This window comes from Phyllopteryx taeniolatus, chromosome 6 (genome assembly GCF_024500385.1).
Source record: "Phyllopteryx taeniolatus isolate TA_2022b chromosome 6, UOR_Ptae_1.2, whole genome shotgun sequence".
NCBI lineage: Eukaryota > Metazoa > Chordata > Actinopteri > Syngnathiformes > Syngnathidae > Phyllopteryx > Phyllopteryx taeniolatus.
The window spans coordinates 18,533,246-18,557,299 of NC_084507.1; the positions used below are offsets into that span (position 1 = coordinate 18,533,246).

The 24,054-nt window shown below is 42.8% G+C and overlaps 1 protein-coding gene across 2 annotated transcripts; it reads right to left on the minus strand.

Moving 5' to 3' along the window:
• Positions 1 to 1,141: 1,141 nt before the first annotated feature.
• LOC133479635 (uncharacterized) lies at positions 1,142 to 23,287 on the minus strand. 2 transcript variants are annotated; one of them, XM_061776853.1, is made up of 6 exons: positions 19,444 to 23,287; positions 11,646 to 13,573; positions 9,114 to 9,268; positions 8,560 to 8,625; positions 6,625 to 6,810; positions 1,142 to 6,456 (listed from the first exon to the last, which is right to left on the minus strand). In XM_061776853.1, the coding sequence occupies exons 2-6, from the start codon at positions 12,335 to 12,337 to the stop codon at positions 5,420 to 5,422; spliced, it is 2,136 nt and encodes a 711-aa protein (XP_061632837.1). In that variant the 5' UTR covers positions 12,338 to 13,573; positions 19,444 to 23,287; the 3' UTR covers positions 1,142 to 5,419. The 2 variants fall into 2 exon arrangements, with proteins under 2 accessions (XP_061632837.1, XP_061632836.1); XM_061776852.1 differs by lacking the exon at positions 19,444 to 23,287 and adding an exon at positions 14,992 to 15,648.
• Between the last annotated feature and the right edge of the window lie 767 nt (positions 23,288 to 24,054).

Genomic DNA, 24,054 nt, shown 5'->3' on the forward strand with positions numbered 1-24,054 from the left:
AAAATTCCACTACTCGTGCCAATTTTGGCCACTAGTACATTGACCTTTAGCTGGATATCAAGGCTATTGAATATATGCTGAAGCAGCCTCAATATTCTTGGCATCAAATACATGCTCACAATATGAAAAGCTGTTTGAGCATTTATTTGATATCTTCGATATCCACCTTAATGACCACATTCTAGTACACTCTTTGTCCTTACCAGTAAGACAATTCAGCTTACCAGTAGAATGACTTTGTCTTCGTCGTAACATTTCATTTCCATTTCCACTACTAGAGTCACTTTTGCCCTACTAGCGTGACATTAAGATGGATATCCATGACTAAATGCTAAAACTGCTTTGATATTCTTGTTGTCGATTAAATGCTCAAAATATGGGAAGCTGTTGGAGCATCTAGTGAATATTTTTGATATTCTGCTTGAAGTCTATCGACCAGTACACTCTTTGTCCTCACTAGTAAGAGAATTTGGCACACTACTGGAATGTAAAACAACTGTGTCTTAGTCGTAATGTTTTTTTTCCATTGCTACCTTCCACTACTGTATGAGATTTCTGCATAACTTTGGCATACCAGTAGGACAACTGCATCTTACTAGTGAGGCAAAACTGTACACAAGTTGACAACTGTGCCCTACTAGGACGACTAGTGACGCACCAAATGTTACCTCATAGAATTTTATAATGTCACTAATAGTACTAGTAGCATGTCGTTGTCAGCTAGTGCATAGTTTTGTCTCAAGGATATCGAATAAATGCTCAAATGGCTTTATTGAAGTATCTTTTGAAAGCCTTAATATTGAAGCCAATTGAGCAATTATACCACAGAAGATCCAGATTACGTTCGTACTACTAGGCAAAAGGTGTTACTGGTAGTCGAAAAACACTACTAGTACGATACAGTTGTTCTACTAGTGCACCCTATTTGTTTTACTAGTGAATTGTGTTACTAGTGAAGACAGAGGGCGTACAAGTGCATGGACCTTAAGTTGGATATTAAGGATATCGAAGGATAATAATTGGCGAGAGGAACCGATTAATTCATTATATGACACTAGTTTAGGAACATGTGATCATGCCCAGGTCTACCTCTCGCAACTGTGCTCGAGCACGGCAAAAACTAGAAAAAAAATGACAAAAATATATTTCCCACCAACTTTATTATGCAAATTCTCTGTAAGTTGCTGTCGTATCCAAGGGGGTGGATGCATTGAGCAATAACCAAAATAAAGTTGTTTGAAAATTAGAATCATGAAAATAAATTCATTTTTAGGCTACTGGACACCATTCTTGTCCTTACAATTGTCATGTACTTTTGGAAATGCTTTTGTTTGCAATTTAAAGAGGCCACTAAGCATCCTCACTCCAAACGAATTCATAATGGTTCAAAACACACACCATATTCATTCATTTCTCTCCAAAATAAAGTCCCTTACGTTACTGTATTGTTAGTTAGCGCTCAGCATTGAAAAAGATATACAGTAGTGTACCACTGTAGCCACACAGGAGGCCGTGACAATAAGCAAGACTGCAAATGTTATGAGTTTGGCACTGTACAATTCATTAAATACTAACACAGAATTTGCTTTTTAATGATCAAATTAATGAAGAGATCACTCAAAATAGTTTTCTGATTGTACTAGCTATACAAAATACGATACTTGCACAAATTAGATTAACCATTTAGAAAAGTGTGAGAACATGAGTTTTGGTGGATATGGCTTGTGAGAGTTTACAGACTTTGCTACAAACCTTTTGTGGCTCTATTCAAATTGATAAACAAACAAACAAACAAACAAACAAAAAACTAAAACCACTCTCTATGTAATAAACCCTTTACATGTGACGTCAGAACACATACGCTTTGTCCTACCTTCACTTGCATCGCTTGTATTAGTTCATGTAAAAAGACTTAAATTAAAAACAGAAACATAAACTAGTGTGCAGTCGAGAAACTGGACCGGAGCGGGAAACCACCATGCTGGATTTCCCTTAACCTTTGGTTATCAATTTGTTTACATCTTATTAAATAATCAAATACGGCGCAGGAGTGACACTAAGACAGAGTGGAAGTGGTATGACATCACCGTGAAAAGGGTCTATTTCCCTGAAGAAAAAAAACCACACTGATGTTTTTAAACCAGACCTACTCAGACTTAAACATGTCATCAAATGATCATAAACATCATTCATGTATAATGGATTCACAGGTTTTAAATCATGAGAATCAAACAAGGGGCCTTTGCTCTTCTGGTGGCGTTAAAATCCCCATCCCAAACTACTCCAGCAGATTCTTTTTGGAACTTCTGTGTCAACCCAGGCAATCAAATGAGATCAAGAAGCCATAAGGCCGATGTCTAGGCACAGTACGTACAGCTAGAAATAAGAAAATGACCATAGAGTCCAGACGTACGAGAAATGCTTCTTAAAGGAATGGAGCCAGGCATGCATCAAGGAACCACATGTATTGAACATAGAAAAACTAATGAAGGATGCTAAAAGTGATCCAAAAACAATAAACACCAAAACCCCACCAAGTAAATGAACATCACATCATAAGATAAATGTTGATAACAACCATAACAATTATAATAATCTTCAATAAGAACACTCCATCATATTCATAACAACTACATTAAGCACTGCGTATAGGAAGATTGTTCGAATGAAATCTGTGTCTCCTTTCGTAGAGAAAAGCCAGTGGTTGAATTCCCTTTGTCATTAAAAAGTGGAGGAAAAAAAATACATCCCTTCCGCAAAATATGAGGGGCAAGCTAGTTTATTTGTGCAAATTTCAGTCTCTTGTGTTGTGACTCTTTTTCTACATGAATACTCAATACTCAATGACAATATTAACACAAAATCGAGAGAAAGAGATAGCTTCATATATGGACCACAGATATCACATACTACAGTCTATAAGGATAAGATAGCCCTTAGTACTGATAAGCGTTGTTATTGTTTATTGGGGTTATTTTTGTGTGCGTGTTGTCATTCTCTACTAGCTGCAGTGCGTTATGATACAGCGGGGTCTTTGCGTGGGAGGATGTTTGGAAAGGGCTTCCTGGTTGTCCCGAGTCTCCTGTGCCTGTACAGATTATGTCTCGCTTGTTTCGAATTGGTGAAACGCATTAAAATGGTGATTGTCAGACCAGCTTCCTCTGTGGTATTTTTCTTTGTATCTCCATAAAATGGCTTTGAAGGACATGTTGGGTATGTGCAACCTCTGCGACAGTGGTCTATTTGTGCTCTGTTTAAATCCATACAAAAACAAAAGGAAAACAGAATCTTCAGATACATCAAAGCAAGTTGGCAATTGTTAAGTACAGTGCCTATCAAAAGTCTACACACCCCTGTTCAAATGACTGAGATGAATCATTTTAAAAGTAAGAAAAGCCTACTAAGACATCCAAACTTTATCTGGGGTTACTCAGAGGCACTTTTAAAGTTGGCATCTGAGTCCTGACTCCCATTTAACATGAGTGTGAAGGTGACTGGTTAATTCTGAACACAGCCGCATACCCAGTTATAATAAGGTGTGCACACTTATCATTATCAACAACGTTATCACCATTGTTTGATTTTAATTCCCCTAAAAGATTTTTTTTAAACTAAGTTGACAGATTTTGGGTCCCATTAATGCTGGAACAAGTGGAAGAAGTTTTGAAATTATTTATCTTGATGTCATCACAAAAACCTAGCATTTGAACAGGGGTGTGTAGACTTCTTTATATCCACTGTAATCATGGCTCTTGGTTATTTGATAGCCCATTTGTTTTTGCAGTCAGGTCCTGATTTTAAACAATGGGACGCTGTCGTCGTCTGATACCGTCTTGAGACATTTGGCAGTGCAAAGCGACGATCGGTGAGACTTCCTCCTCAAAGCTAAGGTCGCATGGCAAACTAGGCAACCCGGGCATCGGACTGATCGGTGTCTGTCCACAGTTTAAATGCATGCGGCGTCCTGGCTCCTCCGTTATCCCAGAAAGTCAGAGAAAAGTCACTCTTGCGGACAGGAAGCGACGCGAGTTATTTTCTCCCTGTGGGGAGGTCAGACTAATGTCTTGCTGCTCACCCACGAGAATCGTCTCTGTAATAAATCATTGTAGGCGAGGGCTGGCCAAGCAGGTAGTCTGCACTGTTCTTTAATAAATTCTCTATCCCACATGGTCCTCTTCTCTTTAGCAGTCCTTTTATATATATATATATATATATATATATCTTATCTAATATGGCTCCTGAGTGCTTTTTTAAAACTGTCTACTGTACATGTACTGCTTTGTTCCACCCTACCGCTCTGTGCAAGTAATGGCACTGCTGTGTATATGGCAAAGATGGTAAATTCACTTACAAAATATGGCTGATGTATGCTATCACACAATTGGAGCGCTCCTAACTTTTTAAAGAAGTGGTCATATTTAAGCTGTTTCACTACAACACCAATTAGAATAGCCTAAATACGCTACTCACCAAAAAGTAGGGATATCAGGCTTTGGGGTGAAATTTCAGGATGAACCTAGAATGCACTGCAACCTTTACAGCGCAACTTAATTTGAGCCTGTCTAAACTTTTGAATGGCATGTCCAACTGTTTCATGTTCGTGTGTTTTTACTTGCTATTCTCTAACAAAAAAGCGGAATGGCAAAATTCACATCATGTGTTTGATCCATGAATGGTCCAAAACATTTCCCAGTTCAATTAGAATTGGTATTTAAGCAGTCCTCTTTAATTGTTTACATTTTGACAAGACAAGACCAAGACAACGCCTAACAAGTGAGCAACAGTCCAGTGAACCCCCACATATTCGCGGTTCAACATTCATAAACTTGCCTATTCATGAATTTTTGGGGGGAACCTATCCTTTGTTATTTGCTGAAAAACTCACAGAGTCTGTGTTTTTGTGTTCAGAACAAAGCAATAACAGTATTTTGGTGCCAAGGAAACCATTTTAAGTTAGTCGAGTAGCTTTAATCAGACAAAGGTAGCCCTTTCCTGTCATCTTGTGGCTTCTAATGGTAATTACAAACCCTCTTAGGAAGTGAGTCAATTACTCGCAGATATTCACTATTTGCAACAGAGCTAGAGAATGAGTTTAAAATGTCACAGAGTTGCCGTCAGTAAGTTGCAGCAGCAATACAGAGAGACTGGAAGAGTCACAGAAAGTGGATGTCCTGGGATATTACAAAAATAAACCTGTTGTCAATTTGTTGCTGTTCACCTCCTTGTTAGAGAACAGAATGTAAAGGTTAGAGTGCATTTCACCCAAAAGCTGAATATCCCTAACCATTTGTGAGAAGTGTATGTTATACCGTTACAATATTAATTCTATTTCTGGCAGCTGTGAATCTGTGGATTAAATGCAGACGGGCGCTCTGGTCCCATGGCGAGTTGTGAGCTCTACGTTAGCCACAACGCCTCCTCACACTGTTACCTCATTTTTGCTCCCTGTCCTGATCCCCTGACTGCCGCCGCCCCCACTGCCGCTCCCCCCAGACCCGCTGCCGCCCCCGCCCGGGATGAAATGCAGCTGCTCGATGGTGTTCTGCCGTTTAGTCGCGAAAGCCATCCTGCGGGCGTTGTGGCCCCCTAGAGTTCCCGTTCCCATGACGACACCCGCGCCGGGCATCTCCCCCGCCCAGCCCATGCCCCCGCTGATGTGGCCGGTCACGCCCGGGTTCCTCTCTTGCTCTCTTCCGGATGTCGGGTGAGAGTTCATCTTGATCATATGATGGCGGTCAAGAGAGGGGGTGGCGCACACGTTCTGCTGGGACTGGGCCTTCTGCTGGCGAGGCAGGGTGGGGACGCCCCCTCCTGGGTGGGCGTACGGATCCATCACCCCTATGCCGCCCATTCTTTCCTCCAAGTGGTCCGGGGACATGAGCAGCCGGTCCTGTCTCTCCTGTCTCTCATGTCTCTCCTGTCTGTCCTGTCTGTCCTGTCTGTCCTGCCTATCCTGTCTGTCCTGCCTGTCCTGCCTGTCCTGTCTGTCCTGTCTGTCCTGCCTGTCCTGCCTGTCCTGCCTATCCTGGGTCTTGCGGGTGAGTGTCTGCGTGTTGGAGTTCTTACCGGAGGCAGCCATGGCTTTGTAGTACTGGTGCTGCTGGTTCTTGGAAAGGCGGGACAGGGTCCCCGTATTCCCGGGGACATCGCCCATGTTGAGCAGTTGGTCGGTGGACTTTACCTTCCTTGGTTTAGAGAGGGTGTCGTAGTTGGGGTTGTACTGGGGCTCCGGGAGGTCCAGGGGGTAGGGGTTGGGGGTGGGTGAGGCGGGCATGCCGGACGGGGGCGGGGGAATCCAGGGGCGGGCTGCGTGCCTGGGCAGCGTTCCTCTCCCGCTGAGGGTGTAGTCCCCACCCCAGTGGAGGTGGTGCTGAGAGGACTGGAGGGCCGGCTGGGCGGTGTGCGGGCGTCGCTTGGTGGTGCAGTAACCAGAGGAGTACTCATCGAGACCTTTTTCTGAAAGCCAAATGAGATTTCTCTGAATTGTTTATCAGCACACGATGACACATTTCGCACAGGTCAAGAGCATTGCTGCCTTTCAGCGTTGATGGAGTCGAGTGAGGAGGTCAGCGGGCCATTTGTTCTCACCTCTAAAAAAAATTTTTTTGAAATAAGTGCACTTACCGAGCCGTTTGAGCGAGGAGTATCTGTTGAGTTCAGGCTTTGTCGCACTCTCATAGGAGGGGGGCAGCTGAGCCAGGTTGTGCAGGGAGTGATGGAAGGATGGCTGGGATTTGGTGTTGTTGTGTTTACTGGAGAGCAAGGTGCCACCCGCTGCCAGCTGAGCGTTGTTCATCCGAGGGGTGCGTTCTGCGAGACGCCGTGGGGGGAAAATAGTGTTAAATTAGATTTGCTCCTCTTAAAACACCAAGCGGCGTACAGCAGTGTTTGCATCGCCCAATTTTCACCGCAACAGACTTAGACTGTGTTTGGAGTCACAACATGTCCTCTATACAGCACCCTATGTAGTGAGCTCGCCATTTTGTACTGCAGTTTGAATGCGCAGTGAGTATAATGTTTCATAATATTTGTAAACTATGAATGCCCGGGGTTCTGGATGCCGGGGTTCTTCTGGCTGGCAGAACGTGAGTGACTACCATGTTGAATAATGATATTGTATTTTTAATTTATAATTAAACTTTAAGATGAAGAAGAATCGCCTTTATTGTCATGAACATGCATGCATGCACACGCAATTTGTTCTCTGCATTTTACCCATCACAGTGAACACTCACACTTGTGAGTGGGACACACTGGAGCAGGGGGCAGCAGAAGCGCAGTTCGGGTTATCAGTGTCTTGCTCAAGGACACCACAGCCGTGAGTCCGGGGGGTGTTGGCGAATGGTCCGGTCGGGGTCGTGAACGTAAGTCCCCCATGGTCGCAGTCGATGATCTTAACCATTGGGCCACGGCTGCCCAATTAATCTTTAACGTGTTTGTTTTGTTCATTTCTTCATGGGTTACTGATATCATCTATCCATCTACTTTTAGGTCTTCGCTGTGGTCGCGTTGTGTCCAGTGGTATCCAATTGATAGTTTCTGTGGTCCACCTTTTGTCAGCTCTTCGGGCAACGTGCCCAGACCATTTCCATTTAAGGCATTTTATTTTATGAATGACGTCAATAACTCGCGTCTGCCGTCTTATCCAACTGCATCTTTTCTTGTCACGAATGCTTATTTTCAACATTTGGCGTTCCATGTTCCTTTGGGTTACACATAGTCTTTGTATAACTTCGGCATATATATACTCTATAAAAGTATGCATTTGAAATGTCAGCACCCTCAATATATTTAATAGGGTTATGGTAAATGAAAAAAATAACTATAAAAATATATAATAGCGAAAATGGCTATCTCACTTTTGTTTTTACATTATAAAAATTTTATTTTTAAAATACTTTATCCAAAAAACAACAGCAGGAGGGTTAATCAGTTAAGACAATGTGGGGGAAAATAACTCATTGAATGCAACAAATTAAAATATTTTTTACATGACTCTTCATAATGTAAATGCTTAGCAGGCCAGACTAAAGAACAGGGTGGGTCGTGTGGCCATACTACCAACCAGTGGTCACTAGAATAGCAATATATCCCATGATGCACTGCATTGTGGAGCAAAAATATTTTTAATATAAATAGAGCAACGCAATCCAAGATGGATGGATAAAGTGCTTTGTTTTTTTCTAAACTACACTCACCTTAAAACAATATAACGTTATCATAAATGATTTACTTATATATTTATCACGGAAGGACCACCAGCTGATGTTGATCCAGTATGTTGTAATTATGGGACAGCAATGACGTAATTACAGTATAGTGCTCAGGTGGTGGGGAAGCAGTGAATGATTCTGAACACAGATCCCTGCTTTCTTCAGAAACATCAACGGCATTTTATTAGAAGGAAAATGGTGGAGCAACAACCATTGAGGTAGGCTGCATAACCAGGAAAATTACACAACTGAAGCTTGTACCTCAAATCTTGGCTCGCAACACAAAGCGAACCTACTCATAACTCGAAAAACTCGTAAGTTGGGGCACTGGTAAACAGCTACTTACCGATAGTGGCAGTGTGTTTGGGGCTGGAGCCTGACGTGTGGATAAAATTGTGCTGAAGGTTGCCCACTGTAATTAAAAGGACATAATGGTTGATATTCAGCTCACAGAAGTGTTTTTTTTTTTTTTTTATTATTATTTTATCCAACCAAGTGATCATTTTTTTTCAAGCACACTCGACACCCTCTCATAGGCCTTTTCTAGTGACTGGATCATGAATGGCAAATTATAATCTTAATTAATCATAGTGTTGCAAACTCTACTGCACATACACTACTGTGCAATATTATTTTTTTTTTTTTTAAACAATGCGGTAATGAGTTTTTAATACAAAAAAAAACAAAAAAAACAATAACGAAGCTGCTTCTACACACACATACGAGCATCTATTCTACAATATAGTACTCGTGAAAAAAAGATCATTAAAACAACAAAGCTAGTGTTGGCCTACGCGTTTTAATTTGCACAGGAGTTGTTAAAAAGCATGTATTCACACATTCAATTGGCAAAACAGACAAAGTTGTGGGTTTGCGCGATAAAAAGCCCTACGCCCTCACATCTGTTGTCCTTGCTCGGCAGTCCCGGAGCGTAGAGGTTTTTTGGAGCTCTCCCCAGCGTCCCCTGGCTGTCCCCCACTGTTAGAGCCACGCTGTTGTTTCTCTCGTCCTGCTGCCTCGGACTGGACTGGTGTCGTAGCATGTCCACCAGGGCTCTACAGTGGTCCGGTGCAAACAAAGGTGGGGGACAATGGTTGAGCAACGTGGCTTCATAATAAGATATGAGGTTTATTTTCAGAGCCGACCCAAGGCGTAAGCAAACGAAGCACCTGCTGAGGGCCCCGCGACCACTAGGGCTGCCCCAAGAGCAATTAACAATTAACAGATCTTGGAGTATTTTGTCAGCAATGTGTTTCAGCTAAGGTAGTTTATTTTATTAATTTCCCAATTACCAAAGCTTTTTAAAAATGTTACATAGTATGGAGACCTAATTATTCAACTTCGTTATTTGTTATTTTAAACCATTTGTCCTTTTTTTCAGGTAAGTTCTATCATTAGTTAAGTATTTAATTAACATTTTATTGTTTATTTTAATTTAATGCTCTCTTATTGTACATCTAAGTGGTTTCATTTGTTATTTTTGCACTAGAAATTATTTTTGCACATTGCTGTTGCAGTTTTTTTTTTTAAACCCCAAAGTAATAAACCAGATTACTCTGTTACAGTAAATACACAGAATATGATTTTACTTTTGTTACTTTTACTCGGCCTACCTCTGTAGTTCTCAAAGTGTGGCACATGGGCTCCCACTAGTGGTACTTAAATAATCACTGCCCAAGTACAGTTCCGTTGTATTTCACTTTTAAGCACTGGGGCTTCAGCCCCTCTAAAAACTTGTCAAGCCCCCCCAAAAAACACTTGGTAGTATGTTTTTATGGTCAAGATTTATAGTCCGAGCCCCCCCTAAAACCTATCTCAGGTATTAAAGTTTCCGGTTCATGTATAAAAAGAGCATATTACTAATATTGTTGGTTCTGTACAGCACAGTATACGAACTGAAAGGCCCAAAGGAGTGTGCAGTCGCCTCTTACATTTTTCAGCTGATGACTAAGAGAATTATTGTGAGGCCAGAATGATGAATCTGGGCCATTCATTGAGTCCTGAAAACCTAATTTCTTCACATCATTCATTCAAGGATGTGCGGAATAACCAGAGGTGGCGAAAGTATTCACACTGTACTTATGTAGAAGTACAGATACTTGTTTAAAAAAAATACTCTGGTGAATGTAGAATTAGTGATTGAACTGATGAACAAAAAAACCTAAATTAGTTAATGATAACAACTGAAAAGTGCACCTTACCTCTATGTTTTTGGTTTTTTTTTCAGATTTGACACAGAATTTTATAAATGCCAAAGGCCGTGGTGGTTTTTAGGCTGATACAAGACACCACTAATAATTTTCATGTTCCTCCATATCACCGCTGCTCCATATTTTTCTATCTTTGGAGAACCCAAGATCTCAATTAATTAAGATCTCAACCACGGTTGACTTTACCTGCTGTTTTACCTATAGTATTTACTGTACATTTTGTTTATGTCGTACCGTCATCACGGACTTTGAAAAAAGTAACAAGCCTATATTGACAAAGTAATGTGTAGAAAGTAAAAATACCTGTTTTCAATTGTCAAGAAAGAAAGTAAGAAGTCGCCAGACAAATAGCACAGTATGAAAGCATACATCATTATTCTCCACCACTAAGAATAGATAGGGAGAGTTAAAGAGAGAGAGGGAGAGCAAGAATGACAGTGAGAGACTGAGAGAGGTAGAAAGGCACAGAGAGATAAATATAATGAGAACAATAAGATAGACTGATAGAGAGATAGAGCAAGCTAGAGAGATAGATAGTGAGAAAGATAGTGATAGAGAGTGGATAGAGACACATAGAGAAACAGATAGAGAGACAGAGACAGATAGAGGTAGAGTGATAGAAAGTTAAAGCGAGAGATGGATAGAAAGACTGACAGAGATAGATAGAGCAATAGCTCGATAGAGCGACAGAGATACAGTAATATGATAGAACGTAAGAGAGATTGGTAGCGAGAGAGAGAGAGAGAGAGCAAAAGAGAGAGATCGAGAGATAAAGAGAGCAGGTAGAGTGATGGAGAGTGGATCGAGTGATAGAGAGTAATAGATGATAGAAAGACAATGACAGAGAGAGTGATCCAGCAATACAATAGAGAGAGCGACAGAGATTGATTGATAGAGAAATAGAGCGATAGAGCAAAAGAGAGAGATTGAGATCGATCGAGACAGCGATGAGAGCAAGAGAGAGAGAGAGAGAGAGAAGTAGTGTGATAGTCGATAGTGATAGAGAGTAATAGAGAGATGACAGGTAGAGAGAGGGAGATAGAAAGACAGTGTCAGAGAGATAGAGCAATAGATAGAGCCACAGCGATTGCTAGAGAGGTAGAGTGAATAGAGTGATAGAGAGGAATAGAGAGATGAGAGATAGAGATATATCGATAGAAAAACAGCTAGACAGACTATTGCAGTGGAATGAAAAAATGAATAGAGCTGGCAACCTCCTGACCTGGGCATATTGAGGTCCCTCTGGTGGGCCTCGTGCTGCACCTTGTTGAAGACCACCTTGATGCCCACGGCCACGGCCACCATGAACACCACCACGCCTCCGATCACGAAGCCTGTGTTATGGCTCTGCTGCTTGAGCGGGTCAAAGTCCGGGTCCGAGACCTGCTCCTCCTCAGTGACCAAAGCGTTGGACTCGGTCTTGGCCCAGGCGGGCGAGTCGTAGTTCCTGCAGCTCTCCTGCTCCAGCTGCCGGTTTCGGTCGGGGCAGCAGAAGCGGTAGTGGCATGTCCCACAGCAGTAGACGAACGTGTCCTTGGTGCAGTTGAACGAGTTGTCGAAGTGTCCCATCACGTCGTAGTAACCCTGACACACGTCCATCCACACGTCGATGAGGCGAGGGGCCACCTGGGCCGCGCCAAGGGGCGGGGCCAGGGCCTCGGATGATGTCACATTCTTGGGGAACATCACTTGTGGCATAGGTTTAGGGGGCGCCTCCAGGACTCCCTCTGAGGGGCTTTCCGGAATTTTCTTGGGGACTTTGAGCCTGTTCCGAAGGGCAGCCGACCTCGGGTTGAACTGTGGGATAGAGGGGTCGGACCGGGTGGAGGACGGGGTGATGTCCTCCCCGGTGGTGTGCGGGGCGGTAAAAAGGTAAAGCAGGGCAAGGATTCGGAGTTTGGCAGTGGGCGTCATTTTTACATGACTATAGGACAGAGCTTTTATTGTGCAGGTTTTAGTTCGCCAGCTGATTCCAGTAACGTCGTGAATATTCAAAACGTAACAGAGGCTTCATTCAGAAAAGCTGGTGAGATGGAATTTGGCCGAGGGAAAAAAGGGGTCAGTAGCGAACACAGTTAACGGGTAGCTTTTAATGATTGTTGCTAATGGCTTTGGAATGGCAGAGTCGAATGCGCATGAATTTTGTAAAAATGCTTTTTCGTCTCGACGAGACTCGGCCTGTAAAACATCTAGCTCGAGATCGATTTAAGGTACGAGGCAGTCGTTTACATTCCTGTGCTGATCGCGGCGCTTAAACAGTATTTTTTCCCCCTTGTATATTCAAATGTAAACATTATGATCTGCGTTGTTCCTTATGTTCGGTATGGCACGTTCAAAAAGTAGGCACTCGTTGGAAAGCTCATCAGCACTTTGTAAACAGAGACTGTCACTCACTCACTGACTTAAGGGGAGCCCGCAGGAGACTCCCCCCCGCCGTGCTAACTCTTCCTCGGGCATATCTATAGATACACACTGTACTTTTATCTGCTGCTTTTTTATTCCCGGATTGGATTAGTGTGTATCTGCGCCGGCCTGGCACTGGCTGTAACTGTGATGGGGTGCTGGTGGGTGATAATGAGGGAGCTTTTAAGTGCGAGAAGAAGGAGGATGAGTACGATGATGAGGAGGATGCTACTGCTGGAAATTAGGAGTAAGCACAAACCGAGGAAATGGCTCCCCGCCTGCAAGAGACATTGCGAACGACGACTTCTGCCGTTCTTCCGCGCTTAGCTCTGAAATTGCCAGTGCCATTTAAACTGGGCTGACTAATTAAGCGTGTGATGAATGGCGTCTCTTCTCAAAAAAAAAAAAAAAATCAAAAGGGAGAAAAATTATCCCTGATTTGTCACTGGGGAAAGGGGGATGAGGTTTTCAAAGAATATCACTTTTGTGGAGAAATATGTAAATGCGTGAAAGTTATTGTGTTGGAGGTGCTGGCAAATAATAAGATGGTGGCAGATCCGTCTCCCGCTGGAAAAAGAATAATTATATGTAATTATGAAAAATGTGTGGCAGAGAATGGAGGCACATATGGATGGATAGGAGGGGTAGGAGGGCTCCTGGAGGCTTTAGAGGGTGTGTTTGGTAGGGGAGAAGGGGGTTGGGGGCAAAAATGACTCTGGGAATCGTGCGCAGGCCGAGGGGGGTCCTCTGGAATACAAACAAGACATGAAGTGATTAGCGGCAAGGTAAATGAAGCCAAGGAAGGGATTGAAAGAAGCACGGAGAGGCGAGGAGGGAGAGCCAGAGGTATAGGAGCAGAGACGACCGCGAGTGGGAGGGCGCTGTGTGGGTGGGTGGCTACAGAATCAAGTACATTTCTCCCGGCACTTAGCGGCACAGCACACAGCACAGCCGCAACATTAGGGACACGCGTATGGATGGCCAAATAATGGCCGTGGCGTTTTTGTGGTAAAGTGAAAGGCCATTCCTCCACACCTCTTTTCAGTCTGCCTTTCCTCTCTCTTCACCCCCCCCCCCTTTCTTTCTGACTTTCTCTCGCTTCTTTCTCAGATTCTGTGCGTGGGTTGAGGCAGCTAACTCTCTCAGAATAGCACTGCGGAGCTGTCTGCGTAAAGGGAAGGGAAAGGAAGGGAATACAATCGGAACCCATTGGGGGGGGGGGGGGGGGGGGGGGGGAAACTACATTTTTGCAAGAGTATTCGACTTGTTTTCCAAAGTGGCCTCATGTGAATTTTCTGCAAGACCTCATTTCTAATCACATTTTGTTCCAAAAAGCATCACTTGCCCAGCGGCCTCCAACAAAAAGGACACTGTGCCACTGAGGCATTGCAGCAATAGGGGAGGGGTGGTGGGTGAGACAAGTGAATGGCACACATTGACAAGTGCGAACATACAGTTACGAGCAGCCGCTGGGGGAAGGAGCCCCCCCCCACACACACACACACGAAAAGAACCAAAAAGGGGGTGAAATGTACACAATTCCTGGTGAATTACTGCGTGAGTCAGCCACACCCACCGAGCGTTACTTTGACGCGAGTGCGTTGCAACAGGTGTTTGTCGGGAAAAGAGAAAATGCATTGGGGATATTAAAAACACGAGTGCGTGGCATATTTCATGAAAATCTGGAGCACCGTGTTTCTTTTTTTTGTTTTAACTGCGCAATATGAGTGACGTGCACATTGATTTTAACCCCCCTGCACCAACACATTAATTAGTCGGAACTTGTAACGGGGAAATGGACATGACTTGCATGTAGCTGAAGGGCTGCGTGCTTGCTTGCTGCTTGCGAGTGCGTGGGTGTATCCTCGCCGGTGTGTGTCTGCTTCACGAGTGCTCTTAATATCGTTATTCTCATTATGTGCGTTCACTTGCGGTAGTTGGGCCCTGTTTTTTTGGGGGGTTTTTTTGGTGTTTTTTTTTACAATTAAATTGAATTAGTCTTGAAAATAAAGCTCGCACGTGTTTGCAAAAAAAAAAAAAAAAAAGTAAAACGAAAAGGTGATGCATCGGATGAAACATGACAAACTTACAGAAACATGCGCTCCAGTATTAAATATGCTCATTTGGGGGGAAAGAAAAAGAAAAAGTGCAGTGTCGTGCCTTACCTGTGCGCCGCTGTGCGAGGTTTAACGCTGGAGTCTGCGCACTCAACCTCCGCGTCTCTCACTCAGACAGGCAGCCTGTTGTTATTGGACCTGCAGATGATCCGGATCCTGGAATCCCGGATCCTGGATCTGGATTGGGATCTATACTACCCGTTTTGTTTTCTGTTTGTTTTTTGTTTCGTTTAGTTTGTATCGTTTAACTAGAATGAACAAGTGTCGCAGGTCTCCATCGTCCTCACTCTTGATAAATCCACGTATATGCACGACATATAAGGTAGACGGGGGGAGGGTTGGGTGTGTGTGGCTAAGCGGGGGGAGGGTGGGTCAGCACCACCGGACGAGATGTTCTGAGATGTTCTCACACATCAGCTGGAACATTCCGAACCGTGAGCCGCCGCAGAAGAAACCCACAGCGGGGTTACGATGCAACTTTTGTAGAATAAAATAGGAAACCCGATCCTCACAGAGATGCTGCCGCTTTTAATTGGACCCTCACCGGTTGGTGCTGAAGAGACTCTCAACTCTCCTCCGAGCTGATTAGGCCCCTTCTCATCCCTCCTGTTTAATCACTGCAAGTGCGAGCCCAACCCAGAAGCAGAAGCGGAAAAGAAGTTTGATTGAAACAGCAGCCGGTAGAAGCGTGATCAGCCTCCAGTGAATGTGAGAGGGGGCAAAGAGAAAGAGAGGAAGAAGATGAGGAGGGGAGGGGGGGAGGAGACATAGAAACATGGTTGCCAAGGCAACAGTGTCATTATGTTGGTGGCAATTATGAAAGCGATGAAACCAGGGGAGGGAGGGAAGGGGGAGAAGATTGGCGCAAAAAAAAAAAAAAAGCGTGAATACACTCGTCACTTGCATGGATGAATTATCAGGAGACTGAGATGGACGAATGTGTGCTGTTTGTGTGTGTGTGGGGGGGGGGGCGGCGGGGGGGGGGGGGGGGGGTGCACATGGCGTGTCGCATATGGTCTCTTTAATGGCGCATGAATGAAAGTGCTTTTGTGTGCTCCTTCAGTGCATTTGTTGTTGCAGAACTGCATGGTGCGCTTTCGCAAGTATGAGTGCAGCTCAAACACCGCCAAGTGAATAATATGTGCGATGTGATGCCCTAGTGGTTGGCACGTCTGCCTCACAGTTCTGAGGGTCAAGGTTCCAATTTGGGGTTGGGCCTCCCTGTGTGGCGTTTGCATGCGGGTTTTCCTTCCACATTCCAAAAACATGCATGTTAGGTTCATTGAAGACTCTAAAGCAGGAGTGTTTTCATGACAGGCCACATTGTGGCTTCCCTCAGAGCATTTGAAAATCATTCATCTATTCTTTTTCTGTCATGGGTGAGCTGGAGCCTGACCCAGCTGACTTCCAGTGAGAGGCGGGGTACGCCATGGAGTGGTTGCCATCCAATGGCCGGGCTGTGAAAATCATATAATCTATGCTCACATCATCATTCACTCACTTCATTTTATTACATATGGACAATAGCCACTGAACTTCATTGTTATGAATACGCGTTTTCCAATTAATGTAAGTACATGCCAATGTTATGGCAATATATTATGTATTTTAGTATGTTTGTTTTTGTTCTTTTTCTAATTTGAGTGTTGAGCTGAAAAGGTTTGGAAAACCCTGTAATATTAATAATACTAAATGTTTTTCTTGCTCCTGGGAAAAAAAAAGGTATTCAACAGACGTGTTTTTAAGTAGACTAAAGCTTTATGGTGAAATTGTGATGTAAAGGGTTATTGTTTTATTTTGATATTTCATTTAATTTATTTTTTATACATATGACACTGGCAGGGAAACAATGGCCCAGAACGTTCAGAGAGACTGCCAGAACAATAATAATAGTGAAAGCAAACTGAATATATGTGTATATCGGTTGCAAATGACTAAAATGTGGTAAAGTGACATAATTTCCCCAATTCTCCTTGAAAATAACTAGACTTTACACCAATTTTATCGGGCTGATCGGTATCGGCTGATATTTACCATTTTATGCTGATCGGCGTTAATGTCATAATTCGCCGATCCGATCAATGACCTCATTGATTGGCTCCGCAAAAGACATTTACTCCGCGTCGCCACGTGCACAGTATATTTGAATCCAAAAGCTAGTTTATTTTTAGCCTTGTCACGTGTCCATCCATCCATCCATCCATTTTCTGAGCCGCTTCTCCTCACTAGGGTCGCGGGCGTGCTGGAGCCTATCCCAGCTGTCATCGGGCAGGAGGCAGGGTACACCCTGAACTGGTTGCCAGCCAATCGCAGGGCACATAGAAACTAACAACCATTCGCACTCACAGTCATGCCTACGGGCAATTTAGAGTCTCCAATTAATGCATGTTTTTGGGATGTGGGAGGAAACCGGAGTGCCCGGAGAAAACCCACGCAGGCACGGGGAGAACATGCAAACTCCACACAGGCGGGGACGGGGATTGAACCCCGCACCTCAGAACTGTGAGGCTAACGCTCTAACCAGTCGTCCACCGTGCCGCCTTGTCACGTGTCTTTTGACGTATTATTGAAAATATCTGACGGCCAATAAAGTTATTTAAAAAAAAAAAAAAACATGTAGGCGGTGTGGAACAGACAACACGTCTGAGACAGACAACACGTAATGCCCGGATCAGACTACAAGACAAATTTGCTCTTTCACGATTGCACTATGTCAGACTACTGCAATAAAATCTATAGGTCAAACCAACATTACATGACAGACATAATGGGTGCTAACTTACTGTAATTAAATTACTTTATTTTTAATTCAATTACTTCACCCACACCAAAACTTTAAAGCATGATTCGACAGAACGGCGGCATGTTTACGTCCAACCGTTCGTGGTACCACTAGATTGCTAGTCGACATAACGTTTTGTTGCCTGCTTGCGAGCCGTATCGTATTAAAAGTGCGTAAACATACCTGAAGCAAGCCTTAAACGAACGTCCTCTCCTGTCCTGAGCACCAGTGACCACCAACACACGTTTTTCCCAATTTTGTCCTTATAATACCGTCGGCTCGCTCCACTCTTCTTGTTGTCGCCACGGTAACGAGTCTATCTGGTCGCATTTGAGTTGACAAGATAAAGCCCAATGATCGTAAAAAACGGGATGCGGTGGTATCGGAATACAAGATTTTATTGCAGTTGTCAGACAGTGCAATTGTGAAAGAGCAAATTTGTCTTGTAGTCTGATCCGGTATTACGTGTTGTCTGTCTCAGATGCGTTGTCTGTTCCACACCGCCGACATGTTTTTTTTTTTTTTAATAACTTTATTGGCCGTCAGATATTTCCAATAATACGTCAAAAGACACGTGACAAGGCTAAAAATAAACTAGCTTTTGGATTCAAATATTCTGTGCCTGCGGCGACGCGGCGTTAATGTCTTTTGCGAAGCCGATCAATGACATCATTGATTGGATCGGCGAATTATGACATTAAAGCCGATCAGCCGATCAGCATAAAATGCTAAATATCGGCCGATACCGATAAGGCCGATAAAATCTGTGTAAAGTCTAAAAATAACCAAATAGTAGTAAAATAGTTATTTTAATTTTGTGGAACCAATGTACATGTTCGAATTAAGTCAATGAAAAATGACTTTTTTTTTCAGTGCACATACCTAAGACTTTCGACCATAAAAACCTTTTCCCTTTGAGAGAGAGAAAGCAATACAGAAACAGAAAGTAATAGAGCGATGGCTAGAAATAAAGCAGTGGATAGAGCAATAGAGATAAATAGAGCAACAGAAATCATAGAGAGATAGAGCAAGAGAGAGCAAAAGACAGATAGAGAGCAGAATAGACAGACAGACAGAGCAATGGAGAAATAGAGCAATAGAGAAACAAAGTAAAGATGATAGAGAGTGATAGCTAGAGCTAGAGCAATAGAGCTACAGCAATTGAGTGACAGGGATTCATAGAGAGAGATAGAGAAAAATAGACAGCAATAGAAATAGAAAGATAGGCAGACAGACATATAAATATAGTAGATAGAATGAGCAACAGAGAACACTAGCGAGATAGAGAGATAGTTAGGGACGGGTGATATAGAACAATAGAGACAGATATTTTATTCATCCACAAGGGAAATTCACCGCTACAGTAGTCTCCACAATGAAAACAACACAAGGCAAAGCAGGCCCATAGAATTAATATGGTAAAAACGTGAAAAATATCAAACATAGTATCAATATACAGTAGGTTTTTTTAACTACAGAAATAAAATTGCGCCCATAATGCCAAAGTGGCCTAAATGTTGATATTAGCACTATAAAGACATGGTGGTGACTCATTGATGATTTTAGTCCAATTCATTACTGTATCATATTTTGAGTGATTTAATGTTTTTCCAAATTGTGCTGTCAAACTTGGGTTTTCCATAGGTATATATGGGTTCGCCAGAAGAGCCGAAAAGAACTTGTTGGGATGTAGGTTTTGGGGTGTTCGGTATAATTACCTGCATGTCAGGCTGCTATTTCCACGCAGGTGGGTGGGTGGGAGGCCGGCGCAGGCCGTCATTAGATGCCCTCCAGTGACGCTCTACGGGGTGTGCTTTTCCACTCACTACTCTGCTGCTGGGGTGGATGCAATTACTGGCTGTCTCATAATGGTTATTCTATCACAGCAGAACAGGAGACCACTATAAACAAATTGAATGGTGACAGGCTCCGTGTACACACACTCGGTCACAAAATCAGGTACGCCAAAAGTGGATCATAAATCAGCCCTTTACAAAGGCAATCATGCACAGTTTTGATTGACACTGTCAATCACAGGTTACCTAAACATAAGAAACAGGTATCAACAAAAGCCATCTACATATTTTCATTGCCTATCATCCATTCTCAATACCGCTTGTCCTGTTCAGGGTCGTGGGGTGCTGGAGCCTATTCCAGCTGACTTTGGGCGAAAGGCAGACTACAGCCTGAACTGGTCGCCAGTCAGTCGCAGGGCACATACAGACACGAACAACCATTCGCACTGACATTCACACCGTCACTGAGTGGGAACTGAACCCATGCTGCCTGGACGGAGGTCAGGCAAATGTTCCACTAAAAAGTCATGTTAAGTCAACCACCATTTAAAGTGCACCAGATTAACCACAAATAAATTTCACCTGTTCTAGTAAGCTTTTCCTTTTTTTTTTTCTTCTTCTAGCAGAAGCCTGAAGATTTGGTGCTAAAATCGACCACTATTTGGAACTGTTCATAATTCCCATCACCTTGACTAATGCCAGCTGTAGAAAAATCGTCCTATATTGGTTTCAATTTTGCAGAAACACACTAGAAATCTCCCAAACCCATGTGAGAAAATGTGTTATGGGGTGATAAAAACCAAGGTTGAACTATTTTTCTTCAGCTGGAACTAGGGCTCTAGTCAAGGTGGACAGAATTATGATCAGTTCAAAAAACAGTGTTAGCACAAAACCGTCAGGCTCCTACGAGAAAGCAAACAAAAAAATTGAAAACCCTACTAGAACATCTGAATTTTATTTGGGGTTAATCCGAGGCACTGGTGGCAGGTGTGTGCTGACTCCCATTTAGCATTGGCTTTAAATGTGATTGGTTAATCCTTGGTCCAGCCACATCCTAGTTATATGAGGGTGTGAACAATTGTGCGACCACATTTATCTCAGTTGTTTAATTTTACTTTCCCTCTCGAAAAGATTACATTTTTTCCTCCAATTGAGTTGTATGGGTTATACAGTATGTCATATTGATGGTGGGTAAAGCTTTGAAATGACTGATCTCTCGTTCTTTTTATATCACAAAAAACGGGCATTTGACAGGTGTGAAGACTTACTATAGCCACTGTACGACTGTCGTTCAATTTACAGTGCCATAAAAAAAGGTTTTGCCACTTTAAGATCAAACTAATGCAAATACCAAAGATAACCAAAATAAACATGAAATGCAGTTTTGAAATGGTGATTTTATTGATTAAGGGAAAACAACTATTCAAAGCTACCTGGGCCTGAGTGAAAAAATCTCTTTCAGGATTTTCTGGTAAAGAGCAGAATTCATGGCTCCATCAATCACACCAAGTCGTCCAGGTCCTGAATGGGCAAAGCAGCCCAAGGCCATCACACTACCACCACCATGTTTGACTGCTTGTATGATGTTATTTTTCTGAAATGCTGTGTTACAGTTACGCCAAATGTAACGAGACACACACATTACAAAAAGATCAACTTTCGTCTCATCAGTCCATAAAATATTGATAATGTGGATCATTCGGATGTTTTTTTTTTTGTTTTCTTCAAAAGAAAGACAAGCCTTTATGTTCTTTTTGGTCACCAGTGGTTTCCGCCTTGGAAATCTGCCATGGATGCCATTTTTGTCCAGTCTCTTCCTTATTGTTGTGTCATGAACACTGACCTTAACTGAGGCAAGGGAGGTCTGCAGTTCTTTAGATGTTGTCCTTGGTTCCTTTGTGACCTTTGTGAGTGGTTGCTGTGCTCTTGGCCAGTTTTTGTTGGCCAGCCATTCCTGAGAAGGTTCAGCACTGTTCCATGTTTTCTTCACTTGTGGATACTGGCTATCAGAGTCAGAATCCTCTGTAAATTGACTGTCTGTTGTACTAGAGCGGCTCCAACTACGGAGACAAATTCCTTGTGTGTTTTGGACATACTTGGCAAATAAAGATGATCCTGATTCTGATTCTGATTTGCCAAGGAATTTGGAGCCGCTCTAGTACAACAGTAGACAGCCAGTTTGACAATAAATATGTTTGAGACATAAAAACACACTACGGAGGGTCATTTAGTTTCTAGCAATTTAGTGGCAAGAGGGTAGAAGCTGTTGGAATCTTTGCTGGTTTTAGTTTGCATTGATCAATAGCGCCGCCTTGGAGGAATGAGCTGGAAGCGGTGGTGACCAGGATGTAGAGGGTCCAAGAGGATTTTGCATGCTCTTGTCTTAGTTCTGGCGGCGTGTAAGTCCTCAAGAGTGGGTAGGGGGGTACCAATGATTTTTCCGGCAGTCCTGATTGCCCATTGCAGTCGGAGTTCGTCCTTTTTTGTGACAGCACCAAACCAGACTGTGATGGATGAAGACAGGACTGATTCGATGACTGCTGTGTAGAACTCCCTCAACAGCTCCTGTGGCAGGCTGTGCTTCCTCAGAAGCCGGAGAAAGTACATCCTCTGCTGAGCCTTTTCGAGGATGGAGTTGATGTTGGTCTCCCACTTGAGGTCCTGAGAGACTGTAATTCCCAGGAACTTTTAAGGTTTCGACGGTTGACACAGGGCCAGTTGGACAGCGTGAGGGGCAGCTGTGGCGAAGGATGCTTCCTGAAGTCCACAATGATCTCTACAGTCTTGAGCGTGTTCAGCTCCAGGTTGTGTCGGCCGTGCCTAAGCTCCAGCCACTCCATTTCCTGTCGATACGCAGGCACGTCACCGTCTTTGATGAACCCGATGACTGTGGTGTTGTCTACAAACTTCAAGAGTTTGACAGCCGGGTGCATCGAGGGGCAGTCGTTCCAGACTAATAGACGTCAATTACTTGACTTGATTACTTTTCATCAGTTTTTAAATCTCTTTCGTTTGTGGCACTTTGATACAGCTTTTTGAGATCTTTTCACTGACTTGATTTTGTCAGACAGGTTCTATGAAAGTGATTTCTGGATTGAACAGGTCTGGAGGTAATCAGGCTTGCGGGTTCAGTGAAAATAAACGCAGCTTTCCAAAATATGTGATTAGCCACAGTGAATTCATGACTTAACATGGGGGGCAATTACTTTTTCACACAGGGCCAGTTAGCGTTCAATATACTTTTTTACCCATCAGTAAAATCAACATTTTAAAACTGCATTTTATATTTACTTGCGTAATCTTTTAAATGATTTTTTATATTTGTTTAATGATCTTAAAGTGTGGAAAGTAAAGCTAAAAATTTTGAGAAAAGGAAGAAATACTTTGTCGCAGCACTGTATCATATGAAAGGATTAAGAAACAAAGTAGTAACCTCAGGTTTAACACCTGTGACTTCGGCTTCAATGAGCCAACAGGTTTTGAAATGTGTGAGAAAGCCAGAGTACCTGAAGAAAACTCACACAAGCACAGGGAAAACATACATACTCCAGGATGGCCAGAGCCCTAGAATCGAACCTCATAACTGTAAAGCAGACACACTACTTATCCACCATGCTGCCAGCAGCTCCACTCCCTGACAAAACAAACATCACACTAAAACCCAAAATAGGAAGGAATATTGTTCATTTCACTGTGTATTCCAATTTCATATTAATTCAAATAATGTCTGACATGAAAAGTCTCACCCCTGCAGTTTGCACATAGCAGTTTTCTTAGCATTTTCTGTCCAAATTCACCCGCGGGTTCAATGTCTCCTTGGGAAATGAAGGAGACACTCCTAGAGGAGATGGAAATCAACCTGCAGGTGATGAAACTACCAGTATTTCATGGTTTCATTTCAACAAGTGTCATCATGGGCACATGACGTCAAAATGTAAACAGCATGACAAAGAGGACTGTTTAAATATCAATTGTAATTTAACCAGAAAATATATTGGTCCGTTCATGGATCAAACACAGCAAATTGTAGAAAAAGTACTACAAGATTGAATTGTTGGCCTGCCTTCAAAAGTTTAGAGGTCAACTTTGGTTGACCTGTAAAGGCTATATTGCATTTTAGGTTCATCCCAAAATTTCCCACCAAAGCCCGTCATTCCTAACAAAGTCTGAGTAAAGATTAAATGTAAAATTGTTTAAGTGGAAATTTGGCTCTCAAAGTGTAATCTGCAAGTATTGTCAAATGAAGAAAATGTCCCACTTTATGATAATAAACTACACAATACGAGAATAGCCTTTGCCCTAAAAAAAATCCCCAAAATAAAATAAAATCCTATTAAAATAAGTTGGAATTTTACAAGAAACAAAAGTTGGAATTTGTGACAATAGACAAGAATAAAGTCATTCTACGAGAATTGCATTTAATTTTGTGGGAATTTTGACATTCAATCAATCATAACATTACAATTTTTTTGACTTTATTCTCACAATTTACGGTTTTCATCTTTACAGTGTGGCTCTAATATCTGTCACTCT